General features: G+C 48.2%; 1 protein-coding gene across 1 annotated transcript; it reads right to left on the bottom strand.

Annotated features, from left to right (window-relative positions):
* Nucleotides 1-12: 12 nt before the first annotated feature.
* On the bottom strand, nt 13-15,217 carry tgm8 (transglutaminase 8). The gene is made up of 16 exons (XM_061687284.1): nt 14,650-15,217; nt 11,267-11,440; nt 10,885-11,133; nt 10,074-10,192; nt 9,740-9,868; nt 9,470-9,647; nt 8,755-8,890; nt 8,581-8,690; nt 7,923-8,038; nt 7,709-7,835; nt 7,497-7,645; nt 6,881-7,055; nt 5,452-5,615; nt 1,839-1,972; nt 209-1,290; nt 13-102 (listed from the first exon to the last, which is right to left on the bottom strand). The coding sequence occupies exons 1-15, from the start codon at nt 14,672-14,674 to the stop codon at nt 1,143-1,145; spliced, it is 2,133 nt and encodes a 710-aa protein (XP_061543268.1). The 5' UTR covers nt 14,675-15,217; the 3' UTR covers nt 13-102; nt 209-1,142.
* Nucleotides 15,218-15,466: the final 249 nt, after the last annotated feature.

Here is a 15,466-nt window from a genome sequence, read left to right on the forward strand (position 1 = left end):
TGTCGCGAGCTTTGCCGGCCGGCTGCGCTCACTCGTCAGCGGGGAGGATGACGACGGTGGTGACGAGGGTGGTCGGTTCGCCTCACGCTGCATTCATGTTCCCTGGGAAATCGAACATCTTGCTGTGATGTGCTTTGTTAAAACGAACAGTTAAGAAAAACGGACTTTTTGTATGCTTGGATATGAATAGTTTTGAGTGCCTGCTCACCCTTACCCAACCCTGGAAATCTTCTCTACCTATTTCTGAAAATAGGCACTGTGTGCTACTTGAATCGACGAGTGCATTCTGATGGTTTGGTGATGAAATGCTGCATTCACCAGTGATAATGCAAGACGTCGAGAAACCGCGAAGTGTGGACCCTCTCCACACGTGCTTCCTCAAGTCGATGACGATCTCCTTGGTTTTGTCGATTTTCAGAGCCAAGTTGGTGTCCGAACACCAGGTTGCCCAGCTGACACCATAAAGTACAAGTTTATGCTATTTTATGAGTTTCTTTTGGGTGGGAGTGTGGGGGTTGCCTTCATTTGGTAACCGACCACTCCTTCTCCATCTCATCCTGGAATTAGCTTCACTGCCACTAATAAGTCCCAGTATGGTATTTGTTCTGAATTTGTTACTGTCCACAAAGGTGTGGCACAGGGGGACAATCGATTCATCATCAAGGTTCCCGTAGGTAAATATGTCAAGTGAAAAAAATCATCTCAATCAATCATTGTGGCCATCGTCAATGCTCTATTTACGGTACAGGCGTAAAACATGCTTGACAGCAAGAAACGTACGACACTAAATAGTCAAAGTAAAGTAAAACTACAAACTACGGACTCTTTTTTTTTTTTTTTTTTTTTTTTTTTTGTCGTGCTTATTGTACCAAGCTACCGACGTCGCAGTCATTTCCATCACCTGCTCAATGGTTAACTGGCTCACTGCTACCCTCTTGTGGCGATGTCATACAAATATTTTTAACAAGCGTAGCGTGGAGTGTTCAAAAACACTAAATGTCAAAACGGCAGCGAGCCTAAAGCAGGAAAATGTTCTGCTCATGTTTGAAAAAAAAATAAAATAAAATTAAGCACCCGTTGGTTGAAAAGTACTTTTTTGTAGCAGATATTTCAAAAAAAGGAAGAAAAAACAAGAGGACAATTCACAGTCTGACGTTGACTGCGCATCTGCCCTTAAAATCTTTAAAAATGGTCGCGTGGATGTCGGCCACCAGCATCCTCGGTCCCGTTCTGTACGGGAGAAACTCAAACTGGACGCGGATGCGGCTGTTGGGAGACAGGTCGGGAAGTCTGAGGGGACAAAAGAACATCATCACATTCTTATCATAGCGTCATGTGTGTAATGTGCGCCAAGTTCCGTGTCAATTGCTGAAAATGGAGTCGGGGGTTGAGTTTTACGTTTCCCCCTAACTTTCCAAGGAAGAGTGTTTTGAGTGTGAAATGGCTGCTTTGAACCATAATGGCCACCTTCCTGTTGAATTTCTCACATCGGTCCGTAAGACCTTTTCGCGCATGCTATTACGATACGCACGTCCACCTAATATCATGGCAGTCAGAGAAACTAGCCTGAATTGTTTTCTAACTTTCCAGACGTGTTTGAGTGGGAAATGGCTGCTCAGAACCAAAATGGCCGTCTTCCTGTTGAATTTCTGACATGAGTCCTTGAGACTTTTTCGTGCATCCTGTTACGACTGACGTGTCCACCCAATTTGGAGCCGAACAGGGAAACTGGTATCAGGGACTGATTTTTATCCCCACCCCCAATTTCAGGCAAGGGTCCCTGTCCACATGAGGACTGTGGGGCCTCGTGGGAGGTCTTGCGTCGGAGATTTGGTCACCTGTACTCCAACTCGTCCCGCAAGAGGCCGCTTCCCGACAGGGTCAGCGTCATGCCCGTCAGGGTCTCCTGGATGGGGTTGAGGAAGACCACCTCTCCCGACGCCCACTGGTGCTGTCGGACGTAACTGGAAACCTGCCGCACGCAAAAAACAAAAAAAATTGTTGAATAAATATTGTACACCGGACCCTAAATAAATCATTCAAAAGCATTTTTTTGGGAGTATAGTTCCGTGCTTTAAGACTGACACACACTGAGCGACATCGCAACGGACATGACTGACATCTGTGACGCCCAATGACATTCAAAGGTCAGAATGTGCATAAAGGCGGGACTTGCAACCAAACCCAAAGCCACAGAGAGAAGTAATCCATGCCGACTGACTCCAAAAAGTCAGGATTAGTTTTTTTCTTGTAACCCCCCCCCCCCAGAATATTACAATTATTATTTTTGTTGAAGAAAAAAGTATTTTTGATGTATTGATTTGTTCATGGCGGAACAATGGACGTCTGGTTAGAGCGTCTGCCTCACAGTGCTGAGGACCGGGGTTCGAATCCCGACCCCGCCTGTGTGGAGTTTGCATGTTCCCCCCGTGCCTGCGTGGCTTTTCTCCGGGAACTCCGGTTTCATCCCACCTCCCAAAAACATGCATTCTAGGTTGATTGAGGACGCTAAATCGCCCGTAGGTGTGAATGTGAGTGCGAATGGTTGTTTGTTTGGATGCGCCCTGCGATGGGCTGGCGACCAGTTCAGGGTGTACCCCGCCTCCTGCCCGATGATAGCTGGGATCGGCTCCGGCACGCCCGCGAGCCGCCTGAGGAGAAGCGGCGCAGAAAATGGACGGATGGATATATATAAAGGTTCACAGAAAAATGTATTTTGGGGGAAATAAAGTAAGTTAAGTTTCAAAATAAAGTATATATTTTGAGAAAAACGTAATAATATTACGAGACCAGTCATGCGTTTTGTAGGGGGGGAAAAGCGACTATGACAAAAGTTGCATTTTCTTCAAGGGAAAAAATGTCTACAGGGAGGATGGCGCTCCTCAGCCGCCCTGCTAAGGTCTATTCAGGGGTGCTGGAGAGGAGGGTCCGTCGGGAAGTCGAATCTCAGATTCAGGAGGAGGAGTCCGGATTTGGTCGTGGCCGTGGAAGCGGATCAGCTCTACACTCTCGGCAGGGTCCTCGAGGGTGTCGCCATGTGTTTTGCAGCGACGGGACGAACAACACCGAGAGCGAGTGCGTGTATCGCTTTAAGATCAAATCACGTGACCGATACAGGAAGATGTGTCGCGCCAAATTGTGTTTATAAGGAAACAAACTGTCGACATGTTGCGGAGTTGTTGGATGGCGTTTTGCTTGCCCTCACCTTGTTTCCGCTGACGTCATGGATCGTTCCAGAACTTTCCCCCAGCAGTCGGGAATCATTTCGATCTTTTGACGCCAAATAAGGTCGATCCTTTTCCCCTTTGGGCATTGTTTACTGTTTGTTTTTGAATGAAATATGTTTGTTCTCTTTTCTGGTAAACGAACTTTGGATTTTATTGTAGGTGAAGTGTGGGCTCCGCTCCACAGAACTATCTTACATCAATAAGAGCACTTCGTCAATGCTGAGGCATTATCGGCGTTATCGGAATCAGAATCATCTTGATTTGCCAAGTATGTCCAAAACACCCACAAGGAATTTGTCTCCGGTAGTTGGAGCCGCTCGAGTACGACAACAGACGGTCGATTGACAGAGAACGCTTTGGAGACAGAAAGACATTGATAAAAAAAAAAAAAAGAAAAAAAAGTCACTGAGTAGTAAAGGGTTGCGAGTTATCTGGTAATCGGCATGGCAATGAAGAATTGGCAGCTACTCGCCCAGGTATGTTGAAATGCTCAGCCAAAAATGTGAATTTTCAAAAGGAGCTTATATGACACACAAAAAAGGCTGTGTGTGACTCCGTAATGTTGTTTTTCAAAATGACAGTCCTTTAATAAGCTTTGAACCAAATATTTCCGTTTGGCTTGCAGTTCCTAAGCAAGCAAGCAGTGGTCAACATGAGCATCAAAGACCGTCAGCCACTCATCATTGTTGAAAATGACGGATTCGGGGAGCTCCTGAAGCGCATCGACTCGCGCTTCAATTGTTCTGCTCGCCATCTTCATCTGTACCCTGTCAAAGAGTTTTTTTCCAAGGCAGAGCAACTGGTGTTGCTAACTAAGAGGAGGAATCGCCTTGGAGCAAAGACGCCGATCACAAGCTGATCTTGGGTTTGCAACATGTAAGCTTTTCCATCTTATTTTCATTTTGTTTACCTGCAATGATTGAAGGGGTCACTATTGAGTGACCAACACAGTGTCAATACTGTGCCGACACAGTTTGTGTAGCGTGTCAATACACTCCTTGAGGTGTCGTCATCCCATCACTAGTGTTTTGCGGACTCGGAGAAGGCGTTCGACCGTGCCCCTCGGGGAGTCCTGTGGGGGTTGCTTCGGGGGTACGGGGTACCGAACCCCCTGATACGGGCTGTTCGGTCCCCGTGCGACCGGAGTCAGAGTTTGGTCCGCATATCCGGCAGTAAGTCGGACTCGTTCCCGGTGAGGGTTGTCACCGATTCTGTTCCTAACTTTTATGGACAGAATTTCTCGGCGCAGCCGAGGCTTAGAGGGGGTCCGGTTTGGTGGGCTCAGTATTGCATCTCTGCTTTTTGCTGACGATGTGGTTCTGTTGGCTTCATCGAGCCGTGATCTCCAAGTCTCACTGGAGCGGTTCGCAGCAGAGTGTGAAGCGGCCGGGATGAGAGTCGGCACCTCCGAATCCGAGACCGTGGTCCTCAGTCGGAAAAGGGTGGCGTGCCCTCTCCGGGTCGGGGATGAGATCCTGCCCCGAGTGGAGGAGTTAAAGTATCTCGGGGTCTTGTTCACGAGAGAGGAAAGAATGGAACGGGGCAGTGATGCGGACTTTGTATCGATCCGTTGTGGTAAAGAAGGAGCCAAGCCGAAAGGCGAAGCTCTCGATTTACCGGTGGATCTACGTTCCTACCCTCACCTATGGTCACGAGCTGTGGGTCGTGACCCAAAGAACGAGATCCCCGATACGAGCGGCCGAAATGAGTTTCCTCCGCAGGTTGTCCGGGCTCTCCCTTAGAGAACGGGTGAGAAGCTCGGTCATGCGGGAGGATCTCAGAGTGGAGTCGCTGCTCCTCCGCATCGAGAGGAGCCAGATGAGGTGGCTGAGGCATCTGATTCAGATGCCTCCCGGACGCTTCCCCGGTGAGGTGTTCCGGGCACGTCCCACCGGGAGGAGACCCCGGGGACGACCCGGGACACGCCAGAGAGATTACGTCGGGATCCCCTCGGAAGAAGAGGAAGTCTGGGCCTTCCTGCTTAAGCTACTGCCCCCGCGACGCGACCTCGGCTAAGCGGAAGAAAATGGATGGATGCTCATTTCCTGTGTTGCCCTAAATCATCTTTTGTCTTTTCGTGTACTGTCTTAACGACCATGATTTCAACTTTTGGCCGATCGACTGTGAGGAAGGCAGGATTAAAAACAGAAACCCAAACCACAGAAAAAGGAGGAATACTTAACGTAACGGTTCAAAAATGTTGTAAAATAGTGAGGAGACTCACGGTGACGACGACGGGGGCGTCGCGCAGCACCACGTCGTCCTCCGCTAGGTACGTTTTGTCGGGATGCTTCTTGTCCGTCACCAGGGCCGAAACCTTCAAGTTGTCCGCTCGGCGCATGTGACTGTAGTACGTACGCACGGGGATCACGATGGGCACGGACAGCTCTGCAACGGTTTCCAGACGAAACGAAAGCGTGGCATCATAAAGCAGCACATCTACAACATAATTATAAATCTGGACCGCTCTCATCAGGACCTCAGATTTGAGGTACGGCTTCTTGCGGTTCGTCACAGTTACATTTTTGACCCGCTCTTCGTTAAGAAGTTTGACCTAAAATATGTTTTGCCCAACTTGTGTTGACAGAAGTGAGAAGGCCCTCATCAGGACCTTTAATTGGACATATGACTCAATGTGCTTTGTGTCAAATAATTATTATGACCTGTTCACGCCCTCAAATTTGACAGACAAAAAAAAAAAAAATCTGTTTTGGTCACTGTGTCATCATATGAGGGAATATTGACAAAGTCATTACAGATCTGAATAATCCCCCTTCGCAGGCTTTAATTCTTGATGAGGTTTGTTGCAAAATCATTCTCATGACCTTCTCCCTCTTCAAATTTGACAAACAAAAAACTGCATTTTGGCCATGGCGTCAGATTTTTGCGGGCATCATTAAAACCTTTAAACCGAGGTATGACTTGACGTGGTGTGTTACACATTCAACCCCCCCCCCCTGTTACTTGTCAAATCTGACCAAAAAAAAAATGTTTTGGTCATGGTGACGTCACATATTGACAAAATCATCCCAGAGCTGAAAACGGCCTCATCATAGGCTTTAAATTGAGGTATGACTCGATGTAGTTTGTCGCAAATATTTGATTTCCCCCAAAAACTCATGTTTGGGTCACAGTTTCAGATTTCATTTTCTACTTTATTATGAAACAGTTTCAGACTTTTTTAGGGCTAATTGACAACGACAGATCTGGAAATCTCACATCGGCACCTTTAAATGGAGGTATGACTTGATGCAGTTTGTTGCAAATTCAATTTCTGACCTGTTAAATGTCAAATTTGACGCGCCCAAAAATAATGTTTTGGTTATGGAGACATCATATGAGGGCATATTGACCAAATAATGACAGATCTGGAAAGCTCTCATTACAGGTTTTAATTTAAGATACGACTCAATGTAGTTTGTCACAATTCGATTTTTGAGCTGTTCGTCAAATTCGACCCAAAAAAAGCAATTTTTTTTTTTGTCATTCTGTCATCATGTGAGGGCACATTGACAAAATCCCTTTTATACCAGGCAAAAATTCATCAAGACCTTTAACTTGAGGTATGACTCGATGTGGTTTGTTGAAAGTCCAATTTTGGTGTCGTTTCACCAAAAGACGATCCGATGGAAATGTTCTTCAGCGAGTTTTACCTCTCAAAGGCTGCAGCGTCTCCTCCTTGACTTCGGAGTGGATGGTGACGACAAAGGTGCCGTTGTACCTCATTCCTTCCACGTTGACGCGGATGCTGAGCTTCCTTTCCACGCGGCTCTCGCTGCTCAGCACCAGCCTCAGTTGCACGTCCTTGCCGTACTCCGGTACCGACACCTGCCACCGAAAACCAGTCTCATTCAGGGAGCCGAGGGCAGCGATGGGTGAATTCTGACATATTCTTTATTATTCCGCCACTTTTTCTACCTCACAGCATTGAATGTACCCGCACGAATCACAGAACTGACTGGGATATATTTTTAAGGACACATGTATGTCATTTTATGTAATTCCGTAAATCTCTCGGCTTTGACGGGAAAAAGTCACAGGCGGATAAACGCTGATTTTCCAGAGAATTTGTCTAAACATAGTCCTACCCCCCCCACCCAAGGCACTTCTCAGTGTGAAAGGTAGAGGTATGAAAACCGCTGGGTCGCAAGAAAAAGAAAAGCTAGCGTCAACTCTTAAGGCGCGTCATCGTGTTGCTGGGTCGAAAGCAGTTGTCACCGCCATCTATCCGCCGGCTGAAAGGCAAATGAACGCCGCGAGTGTTGAAACCTCATCGAAGCGCATGGTGAGCTTCGGCGGGGGGACCGGGGGGGCCGGCGGGCGCGAGGTGTCGGCCACGCCGCCCGCAGAGTCGTCGTCGTTATCATCTTTGTCGTCACTGATGGCGTACTCGAACACGTTGCGCTCCATCTCCGAGCCTGAAACACGCAACGGGGACGCTGTCAAGTGTGTGTGTGTGTGTGTGTGTGTGAGATACTCACCCTCCTTGTGTTTGTAGGAACTGGTGATGCTGAGCCACCTGTCCTCACCCACTGCCTTGGTGGAGATGCGCTTACCAACTCGCTTGGTGTCCGAGTTAAGGACTACCTCAGTGCCGTCATCTTTAATCTGAAACGCACACAACGCACAAAACACACACACACACACATTGACACATGACCTTTGAATTTCACACAATCGTTGAATTGCCCTCACCAGCCAGTCGATGCAATCCGCGTTGACCTCAGCGAAGACGAACGGGACGTCGTACTCGAGGTCGGTCTCGCCGTTCAAGATGGCCACCAAAGAGGCGGGGCCGCAGCGGTACAAGCCTGAGCCAAAGACATCCAGTCAACAAGTCGTTAAGAGATCTCGACATCAATTCAGTAAGTCGGCGGGTCACCGAGCCCACAAGACCCACAAGTCAACAAAAAACACAAAATCAGGAATAACAGAATGGAAGGATTACACAAGTATAGTGGACGGCCTCGTACTCGCGTGGTTTGACCTTGCTGCTGATTGTCTTTTTATATTCTTTTTCTTTCAAGTTAAAAAAAAAAAAAAAAAAAAAAAAAAGTGAACTTTTTAAAATGTTTTTCCCTTTTTTTTGGGGGGGGGGGTGGAACCAATCCCCCAAAAACTTAGTGGCAGTTTATCCCAGCTCATTCAAGAATGTTTTGGGTTTTAAAAAAAACCAAAAACTCCAATGGGGGTTGGGGTTGCTATTCACGGTCCAGCCCGATCCCTATCAACTATCAATCACCCACCAATAGCGGGGGTTCGCTGTCCACCGAGGTAGAAGCGTGTCCCAATACGTTTGTCTAGCGTATGCACTCGGAAGATGGCGACATTGAGGACGACACTGAGGCCTTACCCTTGCTGGGTTCCTGCGGCGTGGCATCCAAAACCTGCCAGCCGTCATATTTGCCGTTGGCCTTCAGGTCGGGACGCTTCATCCATGACTCGACCCACACGTGATAGTTCCTGAGCAGAGAACATGCGTTTAGAATGCGCACGCACGCACGCACGCACACACGCAGGCACGCACCAGATACTGTCCATGGACTCTTTGCGGTTGGCCTCCGTCTCGGCGTGGTAGACATCGATGGTCAGGCTGCCGTCTGTGTCGTGGGCCGACACGAAGTTGGTGACCACGCGGGTGGGAACGCCCAGCAAACGCATCACTTAACAAAAACACACACATGCGAGATGTTCGGCTAATAGGCAAAGTAGACAATTGGTTGGGAGGGAGGGTAATAGGTAAGAAGCGATCCAGGAAGGAAGGAAGGAAGAAGCCCGATAGCTAGCTAAGGTAAGTAGCGCTCAATGTACGTAAGAAGGTAGGTAAGTAGGTAGGTTGGTAGCTAGCTAGCTAGGTAACTAAGTAAAAGGGCATTAAGCTAGGTCCCAGCTAGATATTTTATGTAAGGCGGGAGGTAGCTCATTAGGAAGCCACAGGCAGATAAGTAAGGTAGGTTAGCTAGCTAGCTAAGTAGGAGGCAGGTAGGTAACTAGGTAGGTAGCCAGGTACATAGGTAGGATGGTCGGTTGGTTGCTAGGAAAGTAATTAGCTAGCTAGCGAGTTAGATGGGTAGGTAGGTAGGGTGACAGATAGGTAGCCAGCTAAGTAGCTAGGTAGGAGAGTAAGTAGAAGGTAGAAAGCTACATAAGGAGGTAAATAGGTAGCTAGCTCGACAGGTAGATGTAGCTAGCTAGGTAGGACGGTAGTTTATTTGTGCCAAATCCAAAGGTCGTGACGTTACCTGAACACATGACTCCGGCAAACACCCAGCATTGTCCATACTTGACCGACTGGCAGTCGCTGCTCTTCCACTTGGACAGGATGGCGTGGCTACCGCTCCAGTGCATGGGCGACATGCCGTCCTCATAGAAATCCGACCAGTTGCCCATCAGGACACCTCCATCGTCCTGGCTGTTGATCTACTTGTGCGAGACCACCGTGTCAACGCGTCCCAGTCCTTCGCTACCGGTCCCGATCCGGCCGCCTCTCCCGCTCCCGTGCTTAGACCTACCATGGCGCTGACCACGCGGCCCACGTAGGCCGGGTCGCTGCGGGAAGCCAGATCGCTGCTGGGGTCCTCTTGGTACTTCCGACTCTTGTCCAGAATCAGGAGGCAAATATCTATCATGTCGTCTTCAAACTGGACAGGAAGGAAGAGATTCAAAGTCGATACAAAGGTCAAGTTAGTAGGTAAGGAGGGGACGAGGGAGTTAGGTAAGGTAGTTGGTAAGTGGGTAGACAGGTAGGCAGGTAGGTGGGTATGCAGGTATGGGGTTCCATAGGTAAGTAGGTAGGAAGGTGGATAGCTTGGTAAGAAAGTACTCGTGTGTCTCTTGTTCACATACGTGTCCAAAGTCCCAGTCGAGAGGTGCAATGTAATCGGAACTTCCTTGGTAGATGACTCCTTGTTCGTTCAGCACATACTCTCGTCTCTCCTGCTCGTTCGGCAAGAACACCGAGTCTCCTGCGTGGAGCGCAAACATTTGATTTGATCCAATTCTGTGCATAAAGGAAGCAATTACCACCGCACTCGACACACAGCAGAGGGGTGGCCCGTTTAGGCAGTTAGGCAGGAAGGTGAATAGATAGGCAAGTATCTAGCGAGGCAGTTAGGTAACTCGCTTTGTAGGTGGGAAGATGTAGCCAACTAGGTAGGAACATAGGTAGCTAGGTTGGTAGGTTGGTAGACTAGTACACACGGCATATGCATATACAGCGGACCCCCGCATACTCGCAGGTTTTTGTCAAAATTCTTCATCTTTTCTCTTTTTATGAGGGGAACCAACCACGACGACACATAGTGCTGGTTTATGCCCGCTTACTCAAGAATTTTGGGGCAAATTTGTTCTTTTTCCAAAAACTGTCCACCTGACTGCCGCTATTCGCGGGGGATAAGGAGCGGGCCGGACCGCGAATAGCGACAATCCGCCGATACTTGAGGCCGATGACAAGTGCATGGAGAATTTTTTTTTCTTTTTTTGAAATCCCCAAAAATGATTGCCTAAGCAGGTATAAACCACTAATCAGCATTTATGAGGTTGGTTCTCCCCCAAAACGAAAAACAAGAGTTTCAAATATTTCAAATCAATTGGGGAAAAAAAACTAAAGACGAAGACCAGGCATTGAGTATCGAGAGTCGAGGAGGAGCCTACCTACCGGAGAACCAGGGGTTGAAGAGCAGCACGAGCGTGGCGACAGTCTTGTCCTCTCCCCACAGGCTGGCCTTCAAGGTGTACCTGCCGACGGGGGCGTCCGCAGGGGCCGTGATGAGCAGCACCGGCCCGCTGGGAGACGAGCCGGCGTCCAGCTTGGCCTTCCACGGGGCTTTGGCGGACGCCCGGCGGTTGACCGCGTCCGGGATGCCGAAGCGACACGAGGTGCCCTTCTCCTCGGAAGCGTGTTGTCCTGTCGGGTTGGCGACAAAAAAGTCTTTCGGTCCAAAACCAAAAATGCACTTCTGGGCCGACCTCGGCCGAAAACATTCTGCGGCTGAAAATTCGATGCGTCGCTCAACGAGGGAGTGGCATACAGGACTTACCCACAATGGAGGCGATGAGGACGAGGGAATCGTGGCCGTCCTTGAAAGCCTTTGCCAAGTTCAAGGTGACCTTGAAGGCCTGTCCTCTGCGCACGGTCAGCTGATGTTGGGGAAACTCGCCGTTGTGATGCTCGCTGTTGTTGCGCTTCGCGTGCACGTCCACGCTCTTGAACACTAACGCACGCGACAACAATAACAACCAAATCAAGTCTTAGTTCCCGGTACTTTAGGTGGAATGATGCAAAAAAACAAAAAAATAACCCAAAAAAAACAGCAGTAATATAGTTCAATCTAATGTGAAGATTTCATCTGTTTTAGTCCTCGCCTTGGCCACCGGGGGCAGTGGAATACACTCCTCCGGACACAAACGAAGCGTCACTACTCATCTCTGTGAGGTGCAATAATATCACAGAGTCAAAAGAATAAACACCCGCGAGTACTGTTATATTGTCTCGACATGTATTGTTGCACAATTTCTATTCAAACAGACACGGCTTCAAGCACAGGTGTCAAACTTGAACCAAATCCGGCCCACCGCGTCGTCGTGTGGCCCCTAAAAGAATATCATTTGCATCAACGTCCAGGACTCTTTCTAGAATCTATACCAAAATGTCAAATCGTCATATAAACAAATTATAATAATAACACTGATATTGCAAAAAAAAAAGAAAAAAAAAAAAAACTCGATGGAACAGTAACCCTAATTATAGGGTGCTGGAATTCAACGCCCTACTTCAGCAATAGTTTTTGTATTTCACGAGGAACATTTCACGAGACTCAATGGGAAAATGTTGATGAAGTCGCGTCATAAAATCAGACAAGCAGACAACCACGAACTGTATACGATCTAACCCATCTTTCCTTTGGATTTCCACATCAAAGGAATTCCTTCAGCCGTTTGTATGTTTACGAGGGTTTTCCTTCTCTTCTCCGACCGTAGCGTGTCTTTGGTGTACAGCAGAGGTTGGAGTCTTCAAAGAGGACCGGTTGGCATCTTACGCGATAAGGGTACCTACCATTTGGGCCCCAGGCCAGTCTGTTCGACGCCAGCAGGCGGGTGTGGGTATTTCACGGACACAGAGTGCCACCTGGTGGCCGGCAGAACGCTCCAAATGTGGGCATGCGGCGCGCCCGCCTTCCGGGTAAACCCAGGGGCGGGGCTAATTCCACGCCCAGATAATTCCACCTTTATAAATTGGCATTCGGGATGTTTCGGGGGCTCTTTCGTTGTCCTGGCTTCGTAAGCAGCTGCTACGACACTTTAGGCTTGTTCAATAAATCGAAAGTGTCTCGAAGTCTTCATTCTTTCCTGCCCAACGGAAGCCGGTGTTCGACTCAGAACCACGGGCGAAAAAATCCACCTCAATACATCTGAACTTTGCCGTGAAAAACAACGTACGTCACTTTCTTGCGTCTCGCACTGAGGAGAGGCTTCCGTCGGGTCACTCTGCCATAAAGCTCCGACTGGTGGAGGGCTGCAGTGGACTTTGTAGAACTTTCTCCCATCTCCCGACTGCATCTACGGAGCTCAGCCACAGTGACCTTTGGGTTCTTCTTGACCTTTCTCACCAAGGCTCTTCTCCCCCGATTGCTCAGTTTGGCCAAACAGCCAGCTAAAGGAAGGGTTCTGGTCGTCCCAAACGTCTTCCATTTCAGGATTATGGAGGCCATAATGTGCTCTTAGGAACCTTAAGCGCAGTAGAAATTTTGTTTTGTAACCTTGGCCAGATCTGTGCCTTGCCACAATTCTGTCTCCGAGCTCTTCAGGCAGTTCCTTTGACCTCATGATTGTCATTTGGTCTGACATGCACTGTAAGGTCTTATATAGACAGGGGCGTGGCTTTCCTAATCAAGTCCAATCAGTATCATCAAACACAGCTGGACTCCAATGAAGGTGTAGAACCATCTCAAGGATCATCAGAAGAAATGGACAGCACCCGATCGGGTTCAATATACGAGTGTCACGGCAAAGGGTCTGAATACTTACGGCTGTGTGATATTTCACTTGTTCTTTCACTGAATCTCGACATCAAATCTCAAATGATTAAAAGAGAAGAAAATTGCAGTACCGTAAACATCCATCCATTTTCTGAGCCGCTTCTCCTCACGCGGGCCGCGGGCATGCTGGCGCCCATCCCAGCTATCTTCGGGCGAGAGGCGGGGTACACCCTGAACCGGTCGCCAGCCAATCGCAGGGCACATACAAACAAACGACCATTCGCACTCACATTCCCACCTACGGGCAATTTAGAGTTGTCAATTAACCGACCACGCGTGTTTTGGGGATGTGGGACAATTGATGGTAAAATACAAAACAAAAAATGGCTTTAGCAAGAAATATGAGGAGGTAAAGATTATCGGTCTTCTTTTTAAAATAAATTGTGCAGGTTAAAAGAACAGTCAAGTCCATGAGGTTAATATATTTAAAAAATTACAGTGTAAAATTCCATAGAATTTGCACATTAAAAGGAGCGTTTGCAGTTAAAAAAAAAAAACACCTTTTGTCATATACTGTATGGTAAAAATGTCTATAGGACCTGACAGTATATTAGTATTAAAATGATCTTTTGAAAAATCCCCCCTCTCTGACCATCTAACGCCTCTCTTTGAATTACGATTTTCCAACTGGGCACGGCGGGTCAATAGCCAATGACAGCGTCGCGACAGGAGGTGCGACCGAATAGACTTCACATGGCAATCGTTGGCGCACAACCACCGCGCACACGGAGGCTCGCGCGGACGGACCTCAGCCCCTCGCAGAGTGCACCGTTAACTCCGGTTAGCGAGAAAATGTTCAAAATAACTCGGACATCTCTCTACTCAAAACCGGGGTAAACGCATATAATGGTGGCGTGCGTCTCATAGGCGCACAGCTGCACGGTTTGAGTTTAGGAAAGCACCGCGTACGTCACGTTGGCGTTGTCACAGAGTTGACCACCTCTCTTGTATTTGCAATCGACTGTACAGTCCCAAAAATACATCATCAAGCCAAACCGGTAACATTTCGCGTAACGACCTCGAGGTGAACTCTGAGGCGGCCGCGGACGAGCGCGACACAGCGCTCGTCTCTCTAGTTCCTTTTTGTGCTGCCCAAGTTTAGTGAGCTTTTATCCGCGGATTTTCACAATCCTCGGCCGCAAATAGCGCCCGTAAAAAAAATGTGCAAATGAAAACAGGATTACTGTAAAAGCCCCAAAAGATACACTCCTGCGCTTCATTCGCAGGCATCGTCCATTTCTGCAAAAATTGGATTACAGACGGCGCGTGAAAAATGACAAAACATTTGCATATGCATCCAAGCTTTTATTTTTGGGGAGGAGAGAATCAATCAATTTTGACAGGCAGAGAAATCATTGAGTAATATTTGATTATTTTGGACTCACCCGAGTTGCTGCCCATGAAGCTCATCTTTGCACGCCGGCGTGGTCTCTCTGCAGGACTCTGGTCTACGACTACGGAGGAGGCGATGGTGTGTGATCTTTATATACCTGCGAAGCGCAACGGGCCTGGCAAGCAGTCAGCCGTTCATCACGGCCCGGGAACCAGTCAGTCAGGTTTGAACCACAATCTGCTGCGACAGATATCCTCCCATTACACGCCGGCGCTTTTACCAGGTAGTATCAACATTCTGTATCACTTACAGGATAGTTGTTGGCATCAATATACCTTTCTGCCAGCTACTAAACCTTCATGACAACCGAGAAATGTAGTCAAAACTCTTACCCTGTGGAGTGGGCTTCTTATCACGGAAGTTGACGAGCACGATTTGCTTTCGCGGGCCTCATAAGAGGATGTGGCGGGCCGCATCTGGCCGCCGGGCCTCGGGTTTGACACCTCTGCTCTAAAAGGAGTCCGTCTTTAAAGGAGCGCAGATAATGTCCAAAATGACCTAAAAATGTCTGCGCCAAACCAACGTGGTTGACTCACTGTCGCTTTTTGTGGGTCTACTCGTGTCTTTTTTTTTGGCGTGTATCCCAAAGTTCGTGTTGCGCAGTCAAATTGGTTTCGGGGCCTGAATTGTTTTATAAAAAAACATTCCTGGAGAAAGAAATTGCCATTGCAGGATCCCTGGAAATGGCCAAAATCACCCTCAAATGTTTGCTTCAAACTAAGGTGGCTGACTTCCGGTTGCTGTTCGGGCACGGCTTCTTGCAGACATGCAAATACCAAAGGCATGAAAAAGGTGAGAGAGAGGAGAAG

The sequence above is a fragment of the Phycodurus eques genome, chromosome 10 (genome assembly GCF_024500275.1).
Source record: "Phycodurus eques isolate BA_2022a chromosome 10, UOR_Pequ_1.1, whole genome shotgun sequence".
NCBI classification, from domain to species: Eukaryota; Metazoa; Chordata; class Actinopteri; order Syngnathiformes; family Syngnathidae; genus Phycodurus; species Phycodurus eques.